Source organism: Anticarsia gemmatalis, chromosome 26 (assembly GCF_050436995.1).
Source record: "Anticarsia gemmatalis isolate Benzon Research Colony breed Stoneville strain chromosome 26, ilAntGemm2 primary, whole genome shotgun sequence".
Lineage (NCBI taxonomy): Eukaryota > Metazoa > Arthropoda > Insecta > Lepidoptera > Erebidae > Anticarsia > Anticarsia gemmatalis.
Window position 1 is genome coordinate 887,904 of NC_134770.1, and position 19,779 is coordinate 907,682.

A 19,779-nucleotide genomic window follows, 5' to 3' on the forward strand; every position below is an offset into this window, starting at 1 on the left:
AGCTAAGCATAGAAGTAGGACTGCCGTCAGCCTTCTTCAGTAAGTTTACTTTCAGTAAAGACTTCAGCTAAATCGCCTTTACAGCATATTTTAGACAGAAAACATTCTGTACTGTCCCCCATATCACGGGAGACAAGACAAAGAAAGAAGAATTCACTAATTAACACTGAATTATTCCTCTTTATTTATTTATTTATAATTTATTTTAGACTAAGTTGTCCATAGTTAGTAGTACATTTCTTTTCCTTCTTTTGTATAACGAAAATAGCTAGCAACTACCAGCTAGTTTCGAGTTGGTTACTTACATGAGATCAGGTCTGAATCGATGTATGATGGCACAGAAGGCGAGTCCGGAGCGGAAACTAGTCGTAAGGTTTGTGACTCGACACGATTTATATTCACGAGTTACGCTTTGACACCACTCTAGTAGATCTTGTACCTGAAACATTCATGAATTAAAATCACGCCTGTTATACTAGAGGCCGCTCGCGACTTCGAAATTCTTCCCGTGCAAATCCCGATCCCTCGGGAACTCCGAGATAAAAAGTAGCCTACGTGTTATTCTACGTCTTCAGCTACCTATATACCAAATTTCATCGTAATCAGTTCAGTAGTAATTGCGTGAAAGAGTAACAAACATCCATACATACTTTTCACAAACTTTCGCATTTATAATATTGGTAGGATATTCGGAGGTGTAGATGAAAGTTTATTAAATGCACCCATATTACTTATACATGAATAGTAGGGCTAATGACTCAGCAAATTTAATGTGATAATTGAAAACATTTCCACGAAATTAGGAAATCCGATAGCATTTTGTTCGGCCCAGAAATCAAATCCGAGATTTTGTATAAGTTAAAAACTACTCATACTAGCATTACGCCGCACAGCTCACCGGTTCAAACCCTTAGTCCCGGGAGAATAATTATAGTATGTAATTTGGAACTAACTAATAATTGAACTGGTTGCCAGTACTTTTTTTTATCGTATGGTTAATGTTCAACCTAGTGTCAAAGATGAACATCTTTAACAATCCGCCCGAAAAGCCTTTTGACGTAACACCTAAGAGCTATAATATAATCAACTAAGTAAGAGCTATACTTACAGGTGTCTTATCCTTCTCAAACTTGCCAGGAAACAGTTTCTCCATATCAGCAGCAGTAGGCGTCTTATCACTATCCTCATCCTTTTCATTCTCATTGCGATCCAAATTGATACTATTCAAATTAGTCTTTAACTCCAAAGGTTTAAGGTTCCTTTTAGCAATCGTCTTCGGCTTGAACACAACACCTTTTAATTCCGATTTTGGTTCTATAATATTATTAGTTTTAGGTGTTGAACTAAACTTAGGTTCAGGTTTCATTGCTAGTTTAGTTAAATTACTTAACATTTCCGGTCTAGATTTAGGTAGTAAGTCTAATTTAGGGTCGTTGTCGTTAGGGGTGAGGTCTTTTGGGACTGGGGTGGTGGGGGTAAGGTTTTCTGGGGTTATGGGAGCGGTTGGGGTACGGGAGTTGTCGAAATTGAGGCTTTGGACGCTGTTGGGGGTGGCTGCGATGTCACTGTTTGTTAGAGATTGAGTCATTTCTTCCATTTGTTGGCGGAGATCGTGCATCTGTGGGTTTTAAATTGAAGTATTAACAAATAATGAATTAATAAACAAACAATCAAGTTTTTATACTACCTCCGTCATCTATTCGAGATTTGGTGTAGAGAGAGGTTTTACAATATGTTGTATGTATTTGGATTAAAAACTTCATAAAAACTGAAATTTTAAGGACTATATCACTGATCAAAATAAAGTACATCCCCGTGACGTTTTTTAATAACTTATAAGTAACACACGTGTGTCAGACTGTTTATACCTGCCATAAGCTTACTGACAACTAACTATGAACATAACTATTCGTGTCTGTGCTGCCCATTGTATGACAAACACACTGTTGTTTGTCGTATGGTTAGTGGTAAACCTAGTGTCAAAGTTGTTCAAGCCGCCCGAGAGGCCTTTGACGTGGCTTAACGACTGTTATCTTAGTAGACAACAACCGGGACCGACTTTTAACGTGTCCTCCGAAGCACGGAGACGCCCAGTTCAAATACCACTATGCGGTCACCCATCTATGGAATGACCGCGCCAACGGTTGCTTAACCCACAGATCGTTTACCGACCGGTGAGCGCAACTGGCTATAGGCGCCTCTAACAACAAACACACTGACCGAAGTATACGTACGTTGTACACACATAGTGCGTGCACGTGTACACACGTATACGTATATTATCACAAGCTACATACCTGTCTGGTAGAATTATCGGAGAGCGTGTAATCATCTTCGTCTAAATCTTCCAGCACGGCGATGTCTGAGTTGTTATTGACTGATAACAACGATGCTAGCGACTGCATGTCTTCGTCTCTGAAAATAAATAGACATTGTTAAATAGTGTAACGTATAGAAAGAGAGAGAATCAAGGTTTTACTAAACAATTGGAGATTGCATACTTAAAAGTGCATTAATATTACAAGTTTCTTGACTTTATGTTGATCTTGAAATGTATTCATAAGCAAATCCATACTAACATGAAGTCCAAAAGTCTACCTATTTATTTGTTATTTACTTTTTCGCCACAAAGCCACCGTGCCAATTTTAATAACATATGACAGAGATAAATAAAGACTCGAGACCAAAATTTTCTTTATATTATATTTTCCTTAATTCCCTATTAGTCCCCATCCCCTATTTAGCTTCTAAGTGATTCTTACAAGCTAAATAGGAACGTTAGAGGGACCAGACTTAGGACCAAATATATTTTTCTTTATTTTTTCCATAATTCCCTATTGGTCCCCTATTTGGCTTTTAAGGGGTTCTTAGGAGCTAAATAGGGACGTCTTCGGTACTGCATAGGTCTTTAAGTAACTAGTAATTGTATACTCACGTAGCCTGCCCCTCTCTCAGCAGTACACAATGCAGTGTAAGATGTATGGATGCTGCGACAATCTTCTGCGTGACCGGCTCCAGCGTGAGCACGAGGCAGCGCTGCGACGGCTCCAGGCTGGCGTACTTGCGCATGTTGATAGAACATACCGCTAGGCGGCGCCGCTTGCCTGTTATTGACACCTGAGAAACATATATTAAATAATTTTAATACATTACGATCGTAATGCTAAGTTTCCTACCTGATTTAGAGGAGGATTGACCAGTCTTAAAAAGTTTCTTATTTACGATATTTCAACGGTTTAGTAAACGACATCTATTTTCTCATAATACTAACTAAAAAAAAAATTAACCATTAATGTCCCACTGCAGGGCAAGGGTCTCCTCCCAAACGAAGGGGAGGGATTAGGCCTTGAGTCCACCACACCGGCCAAGTGCGGGTTTGGGACTCTGCATGCCCTCAATAAATGTATTAAGCTTAAATGTAACATTAGAATATTTAAATTTCGGTTAAACTTCATACAAATTCAAAACATAGAGAAGAAGTAATAATATGTACTTACATCTTCAAGCACGAAGGTCCAGTCCTTGTCCTCGAGCTCGTTGGTGCGCGAGTCCTTGAACAACGTCACTGGTACCGTTCTGTTCTCTGGCACCGTGTATATCACTGACCCCCTGGACACAAACAACAATCATTATGTTCAGGGCATATTTTACTAAAAAAATTAAACTTGTGTAGAGAAAATGTAAACATGTAAAATGTGTTTGGCAGGTAACAGGAACACATTATCTTTAAATTATGACCCATTCTTTATTATGTCTTGTAAGCGAAATTGCGCGTGTCAGCTATATACTGTATAAAAATATTACTATACTATTATGTGGAATGTATGCAGTTGATAATATAATCAAATGATTTGCGTCAGTGGTGCGAGCGTGGTAAAATTGATTGAATTGGTGTCGATCAGGGCTATTTGTTGCGCTACTGATATACCGATCAGCATTTTTACACGAGTACACATTTATGCATAAACGTCTTACAATATGACCAACAGAAGGAAAAAGTTTTACTGGTTTGTTTTAGAGAAAATCTTGTCTAATTACTCAGGACCAATGAAGGACTTACTTGAGAGGGTCCTTGAGCGAAGGCTCCCACTCCAAAGGGTCTGTGATCACTCGCCTCGACCTCCTGGTCCACACCACGCTCAGTTTGTTAGGTTTCCTGTAAACAATAACACATACTTATAAAAACGATAATATTTAATACTTTACTTAAGAGAGGAGTTAGTTCTTGCCACCACTCTGGCCATGTAAAATAGTTGTAGAGAAAGTAATCAAATCTCTATAGCAAATCAAACTCACAAGAATAAACCCGAACTTAATTTTATACTGTTACTTTACTAATAACTTGAACAAACCATTAATTATAGATCAGACAATTATTGAGGATTCGAACCCACTACTCACACTCACAATCTATCGTAACCATGAATAATGTTACGTCGACAAAAATGTACATTAACTATACAGTAAGTACCAAAAACTTGAGCAAAGTTGAAACCGTCAAAGTTCTTTGACTTCAACAAAATCACATCAATTCTTCAATACTATTTATATCTGCAGAGAACATAAGAATATAACCGATCGATTGAACCTCGCGACCTGCAGCTTGCAATATTTGCATACAGCCAAGGACGCCACTATTATCTATAACTGTTTCAAAATAGACGTATCGACTTGTGTTTCGATTTTAAGTTAATAATATGCTTATGACTATGTTCTGTGAGGAGCTCGTGGCTAAATAACTACAATCTTTGAAGTTAATCTACGCTTGTCGAGATTGTTCTGTGGATGACCGTATTGTACATTACGAGTTCCTCCGCGTTTCAGAAGACAGATTATAATTTGGGTCCCGGCTGTTATTCGACAGTCGTAACCAGTAGGCAGAGGCTTGAAAACCTGACAACCAGTCTTAGTGAAGGGTATTGTGTTATAACACAAGTGATTGGGTTGTGGAGATCCGATAGGCGGTGGCTCCATGTAAAATACTGATATTCAGCTGCATTCCATGAGACTGGAAGCCGATTGCAACATATTTGGAAGCAAGACTGTTACCTGGATTATAACACAGTCCCCTCGGTAAGACTGGCTGTCAGACTTTCAAGCTTCTGACGACTGTAACGACTGTTAATGTGCGTAAGTAAAAGGCCTAAACATATAACGTGAATGAACCGCCAGTTCGTAAAGTGTAGTCTATGAGAAAAACTGACTATTATAAGCTCATGCTACAGCCCTATCAATCACAATCGCAGCTGACTGCATAACTATCTCGCAACTGGTCATATCGATACGCATATTAGTATTGATTGACACATATTAGCTAACTGGCAGTATCATTGATAACAGTTCCAGGCATTACAAGTCGGTGAACGATCTGGGACCAAACTTTAAAATAGTTAACTAGCAGTAATTAATGTGATCTTCAGTACTAGTGGACTGTGGCAGAGTAGGGGTATATTCTCACACGGAACAAAACGAATTACCACGCGCCACGAAATATTTGAACGATCCATAAATTGTTTATTTCAGGTCTGGCTGTGTTGTGCCCAACATTTGCCAATCAAAAGTTAACATCTTATTTTCATATCAGACAGGTAACCAGTAGTAACCAACCAAATTACTGCTATCTCTCAGTAGTATTAAAAATAAACTTTTGCTTGGTTCAATAATCCTTTGAGTTGACAAGGTTAATATAAGTTGTGTGCGTTGACATTGATTGTTATAATTCACACAGTGATAACAAGATGACGTGTTAACAGTACTCTCTAATTACCACGCCAGGGTCTTTACCCTTCACGATAGTATACTGTGAAATCAGTAAACGTACATATCAGCATGTCTGGTGGCAAAGTCTGGAGGAAACAAATCTTCTTGGAATTTTTCAGCAATTATCTGGGATTTAGATGCCGATATCAGAAAACTGCTTCCCACAAAATGCATCAGCCAATCAGACTTCATGCCTGACATCTCACCAGTCTTGTCAGTCACCGAATAGACAGGAGAGTACGGGTGTATATTTTGTATAAGTTCTAAATACAGAATAATCTAAATATATCTAATCTTAACCTAGAGTCTAATTTAATACATGAAAATCTTCAGCCAACTTTTATTTTTCTTAATACTCATGAACCATTTCGCAGCCCTACCAGGGAACTAAAGGCAGCTGTTCTGACTCAACAGTAAAGCAGTATTTGCGGTACAAAAGCAGTTGAGTTGTCCCTTACCATTTAGGCGAGGTCTCCAAGTCCACTCGATGATAGGACGCGGTGTACTGGAACTTGGCCGCGCGCTTGTTCACGCGCTGCAGCCGCTTCCACACTGACGCCATATTACCACCTACAAATATACCAACGTGCATATTACATAGAGATGCTCTTTTAGATCTCTCCAGGGCTTGTTTTTCTTTTTTTTTTATTGTTTTAGGAAAGTTTACGGATTAAAATTACAAGACTTACTTATATTTTAAATATTCAAATTGCCAATTAAATGCTTCCGCAAATAAATGGCTATATAATCATGTTAACAAACTATTTAGTAGCAAATAAAATATACACATATAACAGTTTTTACATTATCTTTGCTTTTCTTTAACGACAACTCCCGCATTAAGAATTGCTCTTGTGTTGCGGGGACTTTTACAAACATACAAACAACGGACACAAAGCACGACCAGACCCGAAACAATTATTATTTGTGGATCGCACAAATAATTGCTCCGTGTGGAATCGAACCCACGACCTCCCGACGCAATGGTATTGGCGTGGTGACCTAACCCACCGCACCACGGATATAATTCCGGGTAGTAAAGATCGCAGAAGATAATCGTAAACGTCTACGAAGCTTAGACAGCAGACAGCATTTGCCGTACTCACAAGAATCTAAACGACCTATCATTTGCAATCGTCATGACGTGCCGTTCCTGCGGCTTGCGGTTTTAGTTGTCAACGGAATACATTATTTATTTTATGTAACATTCCGTTTTTGTAGACATTTTAACTATTTCTATGCCGATAAATTGTAGAAAGATACGTCAAGGCTATACGACACGACGAGGTAATCAAAATGTTCTTTATCCCTACGAATCAATTAGTATGATGACTGGTCATACAAATTAGCCTGTCTTTCTGTACTTTGGCTGTCTGAAAGAACCGAGAGGAACGTCACAAGCAAATCTGCTTCTCGATTGTATTCTGTCTGAAAGAGCAGAGAGATACGTCACAAGCAAGGTTATACGACACAACCAGTCAAACAAAATGTTCTTTTACCCTACAAATCAACAATCTTCATACAAAACTGCCTGATTATTTGCATTTTGGCTACATTTAGTATTAAAATGTACATATAGTATTACTTACAGCAGTCACAGTAGTGTAGGTGGCGATATGACTATCTGCGCGCGCGCATTATCGCGCCGCACCGCTCCTGTGTACAAAACAGAACATTTATTATTGCCACATGGTCACATTAAATACATGATAAGGAATTCCTGAAGGATTTAAATAAACTACAGAATAAATCACTTGGCCAGCGTGGTGGACTCAAGGCCTTATCCCTTCTTCGTGTGATACGAGACCGTTGCCCAGCAGAAGGGCAGTTATGAGTTGAAAAAAAAAGGACGTTTCTACGCAGTAAACACGTAATAACACAGTACAGACGAATATGTTAAGGAAAAATTTGTATGTTTAACCCATAAAATATAGTTAGACTGTGTAAAAAATTATGCTAGATATAAAAATCTATTTACATCGAGAGTAACTGTGTGTGTATTTATTAAAGTCAAAACAATTAAACAGATTTGGATAAAATCTAAGGGTGTAAGAATATGACTCGAGCAGAAAAGTATTATATAACCTCTACAAAAAAGGACACGCGAGGAGCTCTGTAAGTAAAGGATATTCACCAATAATTTTTGTAACCACTTGTATTAGTCATCTCAAATATGCACAGATTTATCCATAACAGCACAAAAGTCTGTTATCAACTTATCACATAACGTCTGCATCACAATCAATGCATTGTAGCATAGATAACGTTCATAGTATCGGCGTGCTGACGTCACACTACATGCGGAGTATGGTAAATAATATACTAAAATTAACTACAGTCTAAACAATAACATGTGGCTACTGTGGAACAAATGCATTATACCTAATTATAAACATTTTACAAAGATGGGTTTTTTGTTGAAATATCTAACTAGAAGAAATATCTACTAAATATCTAACAGCACAACCTAATCCCTAAGGAAATATTCTCGTTATTAATGCCGCGAGCAGGATTTTTTAAATAAAAAAACGCCTACACAGTAGACAAGCATTTTCAATATCATTGATTGCTAAATCACGAAAATACTATTTTTCTATTATAACCCACATATTAGACTACCAAAATATTTAACATTCAACTCTGTACTTAAAATAAATCCTTTCATTGTACGGTTAACGACTCTACATAAAACTCGATCACCATGACTCATAGCATTCATTATCATACGGCTACTAACTGTCTGATAATAAAGGTTTGGTAGCTTCCGGGCCAGCCGTTTTCGGTGTGGTTAACGAACAGATAAACTTAACGGCACCGCGGCGCTTCTGTGCTGTGTTTATCGAAAAGTTACTACCGGGTGTGGTGGGAATTACAGATCAAAAAACTATGAGTTTATTTAGGTTAAATACAGACTTAAGTAACCCAAAATTACTAACTAGATACAAACTACATATAACTAGGTATATTAATCTATTATTATTACAAACAATTAAGGTGTAGGAAGGTAGGATTCATGCACTTTCGACTAAAAATCCAAGCAAATATAATAATTCTGTGAGTCGCGAAATGTGTCCTGTCTATTTGCCTCTTTTTGAGATAAACGATTTATTCCATTCTAATACCAAAAACTAATACCACTGGTATTTGTTTCAACTCTTAAACCACTGAACCAATTAAGATAAAATTTACCACAGAGATCGCTGTAGATCCGAAACAAAACATGAACTCTTTATATCAATTAACTTACACATACAGAAAACTTATAACCCAGAATAACACAAAGAGTATGTACTACCCCTGAAAACTTTTCCATACGGAAAAAATCACGAATTATAGTATGTTTCTTTGTTATATAAATAAGGACATTCCTACAACAAACCTATTTTTAATGAGCCTAATGAAACTGCTCCTTATCAATCAGCTCGGATATAAATACAACAAACCGCAATACAAGGCAAAATGTTTATGTTATTGGAAAATTACTCTTATGTACTAACAAATAAAGTTTAAATTACATCGCTGTTACATAGTTGTGAGCCATTAACATAAAACTTTACTCTGGTATTTTCTTAAATGCATAAATATAATAATGTATCGACATTTTGTATACATTTTGTAAAACTTAAAGTTCTTAAATATATCGTTGCTTCCGTCGTATCGTTGGTCTATTGCGCGGTAAAGTTTAAAGGCATACCTTATTTATAACCCGACGTTTCGATCGACTTGCATCGTTCTTGGTTGCAAGGAGGCGGGCAAATTGAATACGCGGGTAAAAGTAAATTCGTTAATAAGTATAAAAGTCCAAAATATTTTTTACAATACGGTTCCCTTACCATTTATTGACCCTGAGAGGGGCCAGTTAGGTGATGTTTTTATCTCTATTAGGGTCAGCTACAAAGAACTTCTTGCCCCCTCAAACTTACAGTGAATACTTAAACGGCACTCAATTGACATAGTGCTCAAAATATTCCATCGCTACATTTCGTATTAAAATGATAAAGATAGCAAGATATTTATCGGTACGTTATAGTATACCCCAATCGTGCTCTGGGCCTTTTCCAATGAAGGTATATCATAAAGACTTGGACGCATTTCTAGATGGATGGCCTACGAGCGAGAGGAGACTGGACAATCTGGACATGGACATCCAAAGCAGAGGTATTTGCTCAAAAGCGGGACACGCAACTAAGCTACATATTATGTACATACATATTACTACGCCTGATATACCAGAAAGTTTAGGAAGTAGTGTATAAAATACACCCACATTTCTCCATTAAAAATGTTAATCCCATGTAATAGAGGGCGAGACTATTACTAGAACTGATTAGAAAAAAGGCTAATACAGCAGAAAAGTCATGAACCCTAGGTAATAGACAAACCCCACGTAATTGATTGTTAGAACTTTCCAGAACATTATGAAGAACTAAATTCCATGTTCGAAGGTTATTAATCGAAGTCTGTCTAAAGTCTAGAAATTACTTTAAGAATGTCTATCTGTATTTCAGTTTATCACGCAAAACTACTGAATACTAAATCAGTTTATTGCATTTCGTTAGATTGTCATATCCAATTTAGTCGTACAAAAGATAAATGGACATAAATAGGAATATAAAATTTTCAATCTATGACTGAACAATCTATTTTTAGTTTGTACCATTTAAAATTTACTGGATTTCCTAAAATCATTTTCTCGTTTCACTCTTTAACTTATTACTTTTGACTTTATTAAAACAACGAATACCTAAATGTGTCACTGACATACGTAACATACCTAACTAAGCAGAGCAATTTATATCGCAAAGAAAATCCTTCAGATACCGTGTTAAATTGTGCCTTTTTTTAAGGACTATATCCTAAAATATACTAGTGACTAGACTTACATGATGTTAACATTGTTTTCATCTCATAATGTCTCAAATCATACAGGGACAAGGCTTGAAAAAAATATACATTTTATGGATGCTGCTGATGGTAGAAATGATATACCGTTGGATAGCCTACTTAATTTGTATCACATAAATAACTGTCCGATTACTGACTACAATATAACTACTGATGAGGCAATGACTCATAGTGAAATACTGTATTATCCTTTATCCGTTGGGGAAAACTCACTGAAAATCCGATTTACAGCTATTTTCACGATTAAAATCAGTTTAACCGATAGATTTGTTTACTGTAACGATTGCACTGGTTAGTGGCGAATCCAGACCATAGCTTGAAGTGTTAGGTGAGCTGCAACTCAAGCTGAACCCGTTTTAAGAGACGAAAATAGACAGCATTAGCCTGCCAGTTAAATCAAAATAAAAATCAATCAGAAGAAAATATTAGGTGTAAAAAGTTTGTCCGTCTTTTAAAACCGAGTTTTTAGGGCTCACTTTCTGTGTAAAACGTACAGACTCTTAACAAATAATTAGTGATCTCATGTATCAAACAACAGACATGAGGTTTATAACTACGCAAAAAAGGCAATTATGTTTTTATTCAACATTCTTTCAGTTCATTTACTGGAAGGATAAAACAATAGCAATGGGTAACGAAAGTCTACTTCTATTTACGCATTTTTTGTACCTATTGCTTTAATAGAAGTAATGGTTCTAATAAAATATACTTACGATCTGATAAAGATGGAAGAACATTTGTTACTCATTCAGGCACTAACTACTGAACATTATTTATACTAATATCTATACTTATATACTTATACTTATAATATTATAAAGCTGAAGAGTTTGTTTGTTTGTTTGTTTGAACGCGCTAATCTCAGGAACTACTGGTCCGATTTGAATAATTCTTTCAGTGTTAGATAGCCCATTTATCGAGGAAGGTTATAGGCTATATATCATTACGCTACTAACAATAGGAGCAAAGTACCAGTGAAAAATGTTACAAAAACGGGTAAAATTTTGACCCATTCTCTCTTATGTGACGCAAGCGAAGTTGCGCGATTTATAATCAAAAGGATTTGTTTTAATGCAACGAAATATAGTGATGGATCCTTGCATGCCTGAGATTCCTTTAACACAGTTTTTGAAGGGATACAAATACACAAATGCGCACTTGGCCAGTACGAGAGACGAAGCCTAGATTCACTTTTATTCTAGAAAAAGACCTTTGCCCAGCAGTGGGGCAGTAATGGGTTAACTTTATTCCTTTACCATTATTAATTACGTAAAACATACAAATAACGGCTACAAAGTTCATCCACACAAAAACATGTATGACAAGATGTATGAACGCGGATGAAACAAAAACACTATATATTCCTTATTAACATAATGATATAGCACTCACGTCATTACATAGATATTGTGATAAAAAATATAGTAATAATATATTGGTTTTAATAAATAAGTAGTAAACATTATTAATGTGATAAATTGTAATTTACTGTGCCTACTATTTATATAAATTATTATTTATTGGATATTAAACATAGATGTATGTTTAAACAAAGGGAACAGTTTTCTTTGTTTTGGACTACCTTTATCGAAATGAAATGCGAAAGTAACTCTGTCTGTCTGTTATTCAATCACGCCTAAACTACTGAACCAATTGGCATGAAATTTGGTATGGAGATATTTTGATACCCGAGAAAGGACATAGGGTACTTTTTACCCCGGGAAAATGACGCATTCCCGTGGGACAATTCAGGTGGCGGACGAAGTCGCGGGTAAAAGCTATACTGATAAAGGATGACTGACTAAAGTATACTAATATAGGTCATTTAAGTCTGCCTACCTCCGTAGCGAAGTGGTGAGGGTGGTCGCCACGTCACTACCATTGCGACGGGAGGCCGTGGGTTCGAATTCCACACAAAAATAGTTTTTTCGGGTTTGGTTGCACTTTGAGTCTGTTGTTTGTATGTTTGTAAAAGTGCCCGCGACACAACAGCAAAGCTTATTGAGGAAGTTGTCTTAAAAAAAAAGTAGTGATACCTAAAGTTCAATTTACAATAACATTGAAAAAAGTATTAGTTCCAATGATTCACAAGTCCTTATTGCTAATGACATAAGGTTTATTTTTACATCTGACTAATGAAGTGAGATCATCAAGTTTTTGATGCATGTAGGTGTTGAATTCCTCCGTATAGTTATCACACGTGGTAGTCTAGTATTGTTTGAGAGAGCCATGGCTATAGGCCATATGGTATCCACTGACGTGCTTTCGGAAGAACAAACCTTATATGGACTAAAATAAGTTTAAATTGGTAGTTTTCTTAAGAGAATACATTAAATATTATAACTGTATTTTAACTAAGTATGTGCCATATAGGCAAATTCCTTAACACATTTCTTGAGGGTATGCAGTCCCCAACCCGCATTTGGCTAGCGTAGTGAGCTTAAGGGCTAACCCCTCCGTTTTTCGGGAGGGGACCCTTGCCCAGCATTGGGACAGTCATGGGTTTAATAAAATATGTGCCATAAAGACATCAGTGCCTTGGCAAGGACGTAAAGCTGTCATTTTTGCGTCTGACCTTTAAGTAGACTCACCAGTCGTGTTAGTCTGCCGTCTCAATGAGTTGTGACCGAGATGAAATAGAAAGTCTAGACTATCTTTATTGCATTTGTTTATGGTGACGAAGTAGGTGCTTTCAAATTTAATTTTAATTTATTCGCTTCGCCATTAATAGACCTAGTCGTAGTAGTGTAGAAGAGCCCGATCGGCACAAGCCGAACAAGAGAGTCAAGTCGGTTTTGTTGACAGATAAATATTGCCGAAGCGAATATGTGTATAGCAAGCTTTACTAATATACTTGGTTAAAACATACATGGATTATTAGTTATGCTAGTTGTCTATTTATGGCAAATTTCATAGTAGGAATGTGGTAAGCCGTTCTCTTCTTTTAAGGATGCGGAGATCGACATCCGGGTGGATTATTAATCAATGCTGATTCATTAAAATCATTGAGGGCAACTTTTCCTTATTAATAAATACGTTATCACATATTTCGTATTTTTCTTGAGATGAGTAAAACAATTAACTGTACCACTACTAAACTGATAACTACGAAATACCACTACGAAATAGATCTGCCGTAGCGATAGGATTAGAAATAAGTTCACCACTCTGGCCAAGTTTAAGGCTGCATTTTTTCAAGGCCTGTTTAAAAACCTCACAAGCTAACTCTCATAAAGATTGCTACTAAAACAACTGTATTAAATTAAAAAACGCATTCAACCTTACTTACTCGGAAACGAAGCCCAAAATAATACTCGTATCCTAATATATTCTGACAAGAGTAAACAGTGCAGCACGAGTGAAAGGGACAAAGCATACGCATACTGTCACTTGTGACCCGACGCACACGAAATGGGTCACGAACCCACGACCCCACGATTAGTACCCATTTAACGACGACTATTGAACTATCAAGATAAGATTGCTGTGATAATGTTTTTATTTAACATTTAAAAGGTTTCGTCGCCATGTTTTTTTAGGGAGGCCTTTGGTGTTTGAAAGGGGATATATAAAATGATGATGATACTATGACATAAGGTCCGGTGCGTAGTACTCGTAACCGGCGGTCTTGTATAGCAAGATGTATGAAGTATGAATGCAAGTGAAGCAAAATAAATTTGTAGGGATCGTAGCAAGCAGTGTTCTATCTTTACCCTAAAAATACTAGATTGTATGTATTTATGAAGGTTTTTACACAAAATACTTTAGTCTTAATTCGAGCTTCGCGTAAAGAACCATGCTGTTGTCTTCAGACCCAAAATTAAGAGAGTTTGAAGACCCCTAACGCATCTGCCAACTTGTCTTCTTTGCTATTTTATCTCGTGATCTCATTCGATACGATGCTTAGTTAATCATGTTACTGATTTCTAGCGTTCAATGTGTCCGTAATTTCCCAATGACGTCCTGGGATTTTAAGTTACTCACGAATTAGGTAGCTCATTGAAAGACTCCTTCAAGCAAAATCACTCAATTGATTGTGATGATATTTGATACACAGATAGTTTATTACCTAGTATACTCTTCCATATTTATATAGGATTAACCTATGGTTAGCGGTTAACCCAGTGTCAAAATTGTTCTAGCCCCTTTGAAGGCCTTTCACATGGCTTAACGACTGTTATCTTAATTGATAACAACCAAGACCTCTTACGTGCTCTCCGAAGCACGGAATTTTCAAATGAAGACCTTTTTTATACGGTCACAGACATAAATACGGGCAGAAGCTAGTTTTCTAAAAAATGTAGTACCTAATTTTGATTGCTGCAAAACCCTCAACTCATCCATACTAATATTATAAATGCGAAAGTAACTCTGTCTGTCTGTCTGCTACTCAATCACGCCTAAACTACTGAACCAATTTGCATGAAATTTGGTATAGAGATACTTTGATACCCGAGAAAGGACATAGGCTATATATCATCACACTTTTGGTCTACGACCAAAAGGACCAGAGCAGGTACCAGTAAAAAATGTTACAAAAACGGGGAAAAATTTCACCCATTCTCTCTTATTGGACGCAAGCGAAGTTGCGCGGGTCAGCTAGTATCTCATAAAACTGGACCGGAAGATAAAAATTAACAGTAAATAAACAAATAATTATCATTATTAAGGTCACAGAGCGACCCGTACGTTAATTATGCGACCGGTCGTTGGCCCACGTGCGAAATGAATGGTAATGCTTCCGTTTTGACGCGGTTACGTGTGTTTCACCCTATAAATGCTTGAGTTATGTTATTTGCAAAGAAGATGAAAATGAATGATTTGAATCATGTATTTGCAAATGCAAAGATCAAAATTGACTGATTCTGAATCGTGTGGGGTGGTTCCACGTTGATAAATTGTATAAAATCTGCTAATTCATGATTTAGTTGAATAGGTAATATAGATAACTATGTCTGACAAGAGCGAAATTAATTAAAAAACTTAAAAGCGCGTTGCCGAAATATTACTTGTATGTATTATTGTTTCTACACTTCTACAATATAAGACAAGATCGCGGAAAACAATGGATCAGTAGTATAAAATAGGTCTTTAGATCAATGCAATCGACCAGTTTGGATATTAGCAAAAATATGTTTTGTAGGAACAGCAATAAAGCACAAATGAATCATCGCGTTTACAGGTGAGATCTCGTAATATTTACAAATATCACGATATGACCTCCAATAAATAAAAGGTCAAGTTTACCTACACTAGTCACCAAATTAAGACTTTTTAGACCTAACAAACATAGGTGAGCTCAGACTCACAGTGATGTCGACCTCCGTGGCGCAGTGGTAAAGGTCGCCACGCTACTACCATTGTGTCGGGAGGTCGCGGGTTCGAACCACGCAGCAAAATTATTTGTGCCATCCACAAATAGTTGTTTTGGGTCTGATTGTACTTTGTGTCCGTTGTTTGTATGTTTGTAAAAGTCCCCGCGACACAAAGGCAATTCTTTTAATAAAAAATATATTGAAAAGATACTGAACGTGGGTTCGAACCTAAACCCACAGATCGCAAGGTCAATAAGCTAACATAAAATGACGATACATAATAATGTTAATATGACATTTGCAATTCAAAAGAGGTTTTATCATGCACTCATTATTATTTATGCTGTCATTGCCTTCATACACAATAGTATTGGAACTAGGCGAATTTAGCAATGGGTTAAACATTTATTTACATGCTTGGTACTTCGAATATGTTAAGCTTTATCAAAAAGCAAAGACCCCTGCAGCATTTGTCTGTTTGTATTTTCGGTACGAACTCAAAAAATTAAACGAAAATGAAAGGTTTTCCATGTGGTTGTCCCAAACAAACAGAGTGATTAATTGGGTATTAGGTGCATAAAAAACGCGGGTGTATTTACACCTCTTTCCCTACACCTTCGGGCATAATAGAAGTGACATTCTGTAGTATTATGTATAATAATATCATTAAAGTTCTATAGACCAAAATTGATTTTGAAAATTATTGGTAAATGTGTAAAAGTAAGACTATGATTGTGTAAGAACTAATAATTGAAATAAATTATGTTATTATTAATTACAAATGTTTTATTAAACTACAGTAATAAGGATAATTTCATATTAAATGTATTTGCTAGCTTTATCTTAAATATAAATTTATTTATAGAATTAGCATAACTGTTTCATTTTGTAATGACTTATTCGGTACTTAGATATGTACTGTATGTAACTACATAGTACAGTTTTGTAAATAATATAAAATAGTTACCAAGTAGATAGGCAATAATATAATTCCTATTGTTTGTAATTTATCTACCTTATGCATTTCTTTCATATTTTTATTAACTTTAAAAAACATGTGGGTCTGTTAAAATATAAGCATAGGTAGACAGAATACCTTTTTACCTTTACCTATCTTTTTATATGAAATGCATCAACTGCACATGCAATAGTGCATTAATTTCTAGAAAATGCTTAAATTTCCAATTTAGATCATGATCCTAACTTTATTAAAGCAAATATCAGCTAGAAGGACATGCAATAAGAGAGCTAAATAACTTAAAAATACTATCACTACTTTGTCAGGTATTATAAAAAGTAATATTATAAGAAAATAAATAAGTAATTGAATAAGGTAAAATCCTTTGAAAAAAGTCAATCTACAAAGCAACAAAATGTTGCACAATAATGCTTAGAAAATATTCTCACTGAATCATTTGGTAAAAACCCCAACACTCTTAATATCAGAAGTGTCATAAAAATCCTTTTCAAAACATTATATATTATGTATATTTTGGGGATAGGACTTTTGAATTTATTTCCTTTTTCCCCTAACTCATTGAAATCTAAAATCATATTGCAAACTACCTAGGTAATCTTGCACCTAAATATCTGATTTTTTCTGCTACACTCTCATGTAAATCACACAGTTTCATACATTCATTACATAAAAATGTACATAATTTTGAACCCATTAGATAGGTTTGTATATAGACTTGGATAATCAAAATTCAGAAAAGGATATAAAGTATTTTCTATCAAAAAAATAATTATGTATTGAGTCAAGCTGCAATTATAACTAAATCATAAACATACTAGATATTGAAAGTACCTAATTTCTAAGTACACATTATGAGTAATGATTTTATGACATGAATTAATCACTATTGTGTTTGTTATGTTTTTTAAGGTCAATCACCTCTACATTCTAGTTGTGACAATATAACATCATAAGCTAGTCAATACCATAAAGTTTCAAAGCTTTTATTTGCTTGTTTGAATAGACGAAATCTCTAAACCTAAGGATCAGATTAAAAAATATTATTAAAACATTATATTTCTATGAAATCTGCATACAAACCATTTAAAGGTACCATTACATACTGAGGAAGCTTTATTTATAATACCTACAGATGCCTATTACCTACCTAAACATACCTTATACCTAATATAAGGTAGACTTTTCTTTATAATACCCTTATGCTATAAGGATTTTTATTAATTTGGTATTAACGAGACAAAGACAAAAGATTACCAGATTAGACTAAATATTTTCCTTACATAGCTAGATGATTTACTTGTATATAGGCAAATAAAGATTAGGATGTTTAAGCAGCCTGTAAAATGATGGCTTTAAAATGGATGTCTATAAAAATAGGTAAGTACATAAAAATAGATTCTTAGCCCTGGAGTAGGATGACAAGACTCAAATTACTTAGGTACCTACCCATCTACAATAAAGATAAGATGTACATATACTAATATATATTTTTTAATTTCTGTTGAGATCATAATAAGATAAAAGTTGATCTGATTTGTTGATAAGCATTTTGATAATGATATATTGTATGAATTGTACATTTTCAAAGAAGATACACCTACTTACCTACCTAAGTCACTTTTGCAAGAATTTTACTCATAGTATGCATTCTTGGTAATATTATGATTGTATTGAGAATCTAGTTTTTTGTAATTATTAATTAATTAACTGAAGTATTGTGGAATATTATGTGAAAATTGATAATTTTAAGATAATTTATAGATTTTTTTTTAGATTTTTCAGTACAAAGACTTCATTATTTTGTACTTTTTTAACTTATGAATATATTTAAGGTCATTATTGTTATGAGTTTCCTGTAAAGTTTATTTTATTGTTAATTGTATTTATTAATTGCTACATTGTTATTAATAATATTGCAATCAGGCAACAGGAAGTATAAAATTGGAGATACAATTAACATTTTTTTCACATAGATTCATTATGTAGGTACTTATTTGTGTTAATATGATACTATATAATAATATTCAACGCACAATTATTTACGGAAATAAATCACTGTCTATTATTAATAAATATATATCCTTATCAATTTAAAATAAGAACTTACACTGTAAAATAACAGGAAGTTCAACTTGAATGCCACTTCAACCTTTTAGTACAATCCTTCAAGTGTTCCAAATTTAAATGACCACCATAAACACTACACAAACAAACCCAGCTGTAATTGCGTACTCCAATCTATAAATAACTTTCAAAACTGAAAGAAACCATTATTCCCTCAAATCTTTTACATATTACATCACAAAAAACAAATATACTCTAAAAAACCCATCGTGATATCATCGGAAGAACAGATAATTAATAATTAAGTTAGTACACCTAGCCTTGGCGAAGTCTCAGCTTTATACTCACAGTGTAAGCAAAGTGTCGATACCTTGACGCCTTCTACGATAAATGAAAACAGGTCATAACTGTCCACACAACTTATCACTCAGCACTAACACAGTAATTTTAACACAAGATTTACTTTTCACAGGATGACGAAACCAGTTTTTTTGTGAATGATTATTTTTCAGGAAAAATTAGCTCTATCAGAAAAAATTGACCATTTTTGACGTTTGTGTAAATTGGTGTTGCAAGAGTTGTATGATCATTTTCTTCCATTAAGTGCAGACAAAATGCAGGGTAAAAATAGTAGTACAATATTAATATGTTCTCACTTTTAACAAGGATCAGGACAATATGCACGTAGATACAATTAAAGACGTGTAATAGTTATGCAATAATAACATATTTATTTTTAAAAGTGGGTCATTGTCT

General features: G+C 35.1%; 1 protein-coding gene across 1 annotated transcript in view; it reads right to left on the reverse strand.

The window, feature by feature from the left end:
* Ehbp1 (Eps15 homology domain containing protein-binding protein 1) overlaps positions 1 to 19,576 on the reverse strand; it is a 40,494-nt gene extending 20,918 nt beyond the window's left edge. Inside the window, exons 1-9 of the mRNA XM_076131548.1 lie at positions 19,372 to 19,576; positions 7,350 to 7,416; positions 6,219 to 6,330; positions 4,061 to 4,156; positions 3,498 to 3,609; positions 2,936 to 3,117; positions 2,298 to 2,415; positions 1,109 to 1,618; positions 306 to 439 (exon numbers count right to left, since the gene is read on the reverse strand). Of these exons, the coding sequence (XP_075987663.1) occupies positions 306 to 439; positions 1,109 to 1,618; positions 2,298 to 2,415; positions 2,936 to 3,117; positions 3,498 to 3,609; positions 4,061 to 4,156; positions 6,219 to 6,322 (1,256 nt within the window). The 5' untranslated portion in view covers positions 6,323 to 6,330; positions 7,350 to 7,416; positions 19,372 to 19,576. The remainder of the gene's footprint in view (positions 1 to 305; positions 440 to 1,108; positions 1,619 to 2,297; positions 2,416 to 2,935; positions 3,118 to 3,497; positions 3,610 to 4,060; positions 4,157 to 6,218; positions 6,331 to 7,349; positions 7,417 to 19,371) is intronic.
* Positions 19,577 to 19,779: the final 203 nt, after the last annotated feature.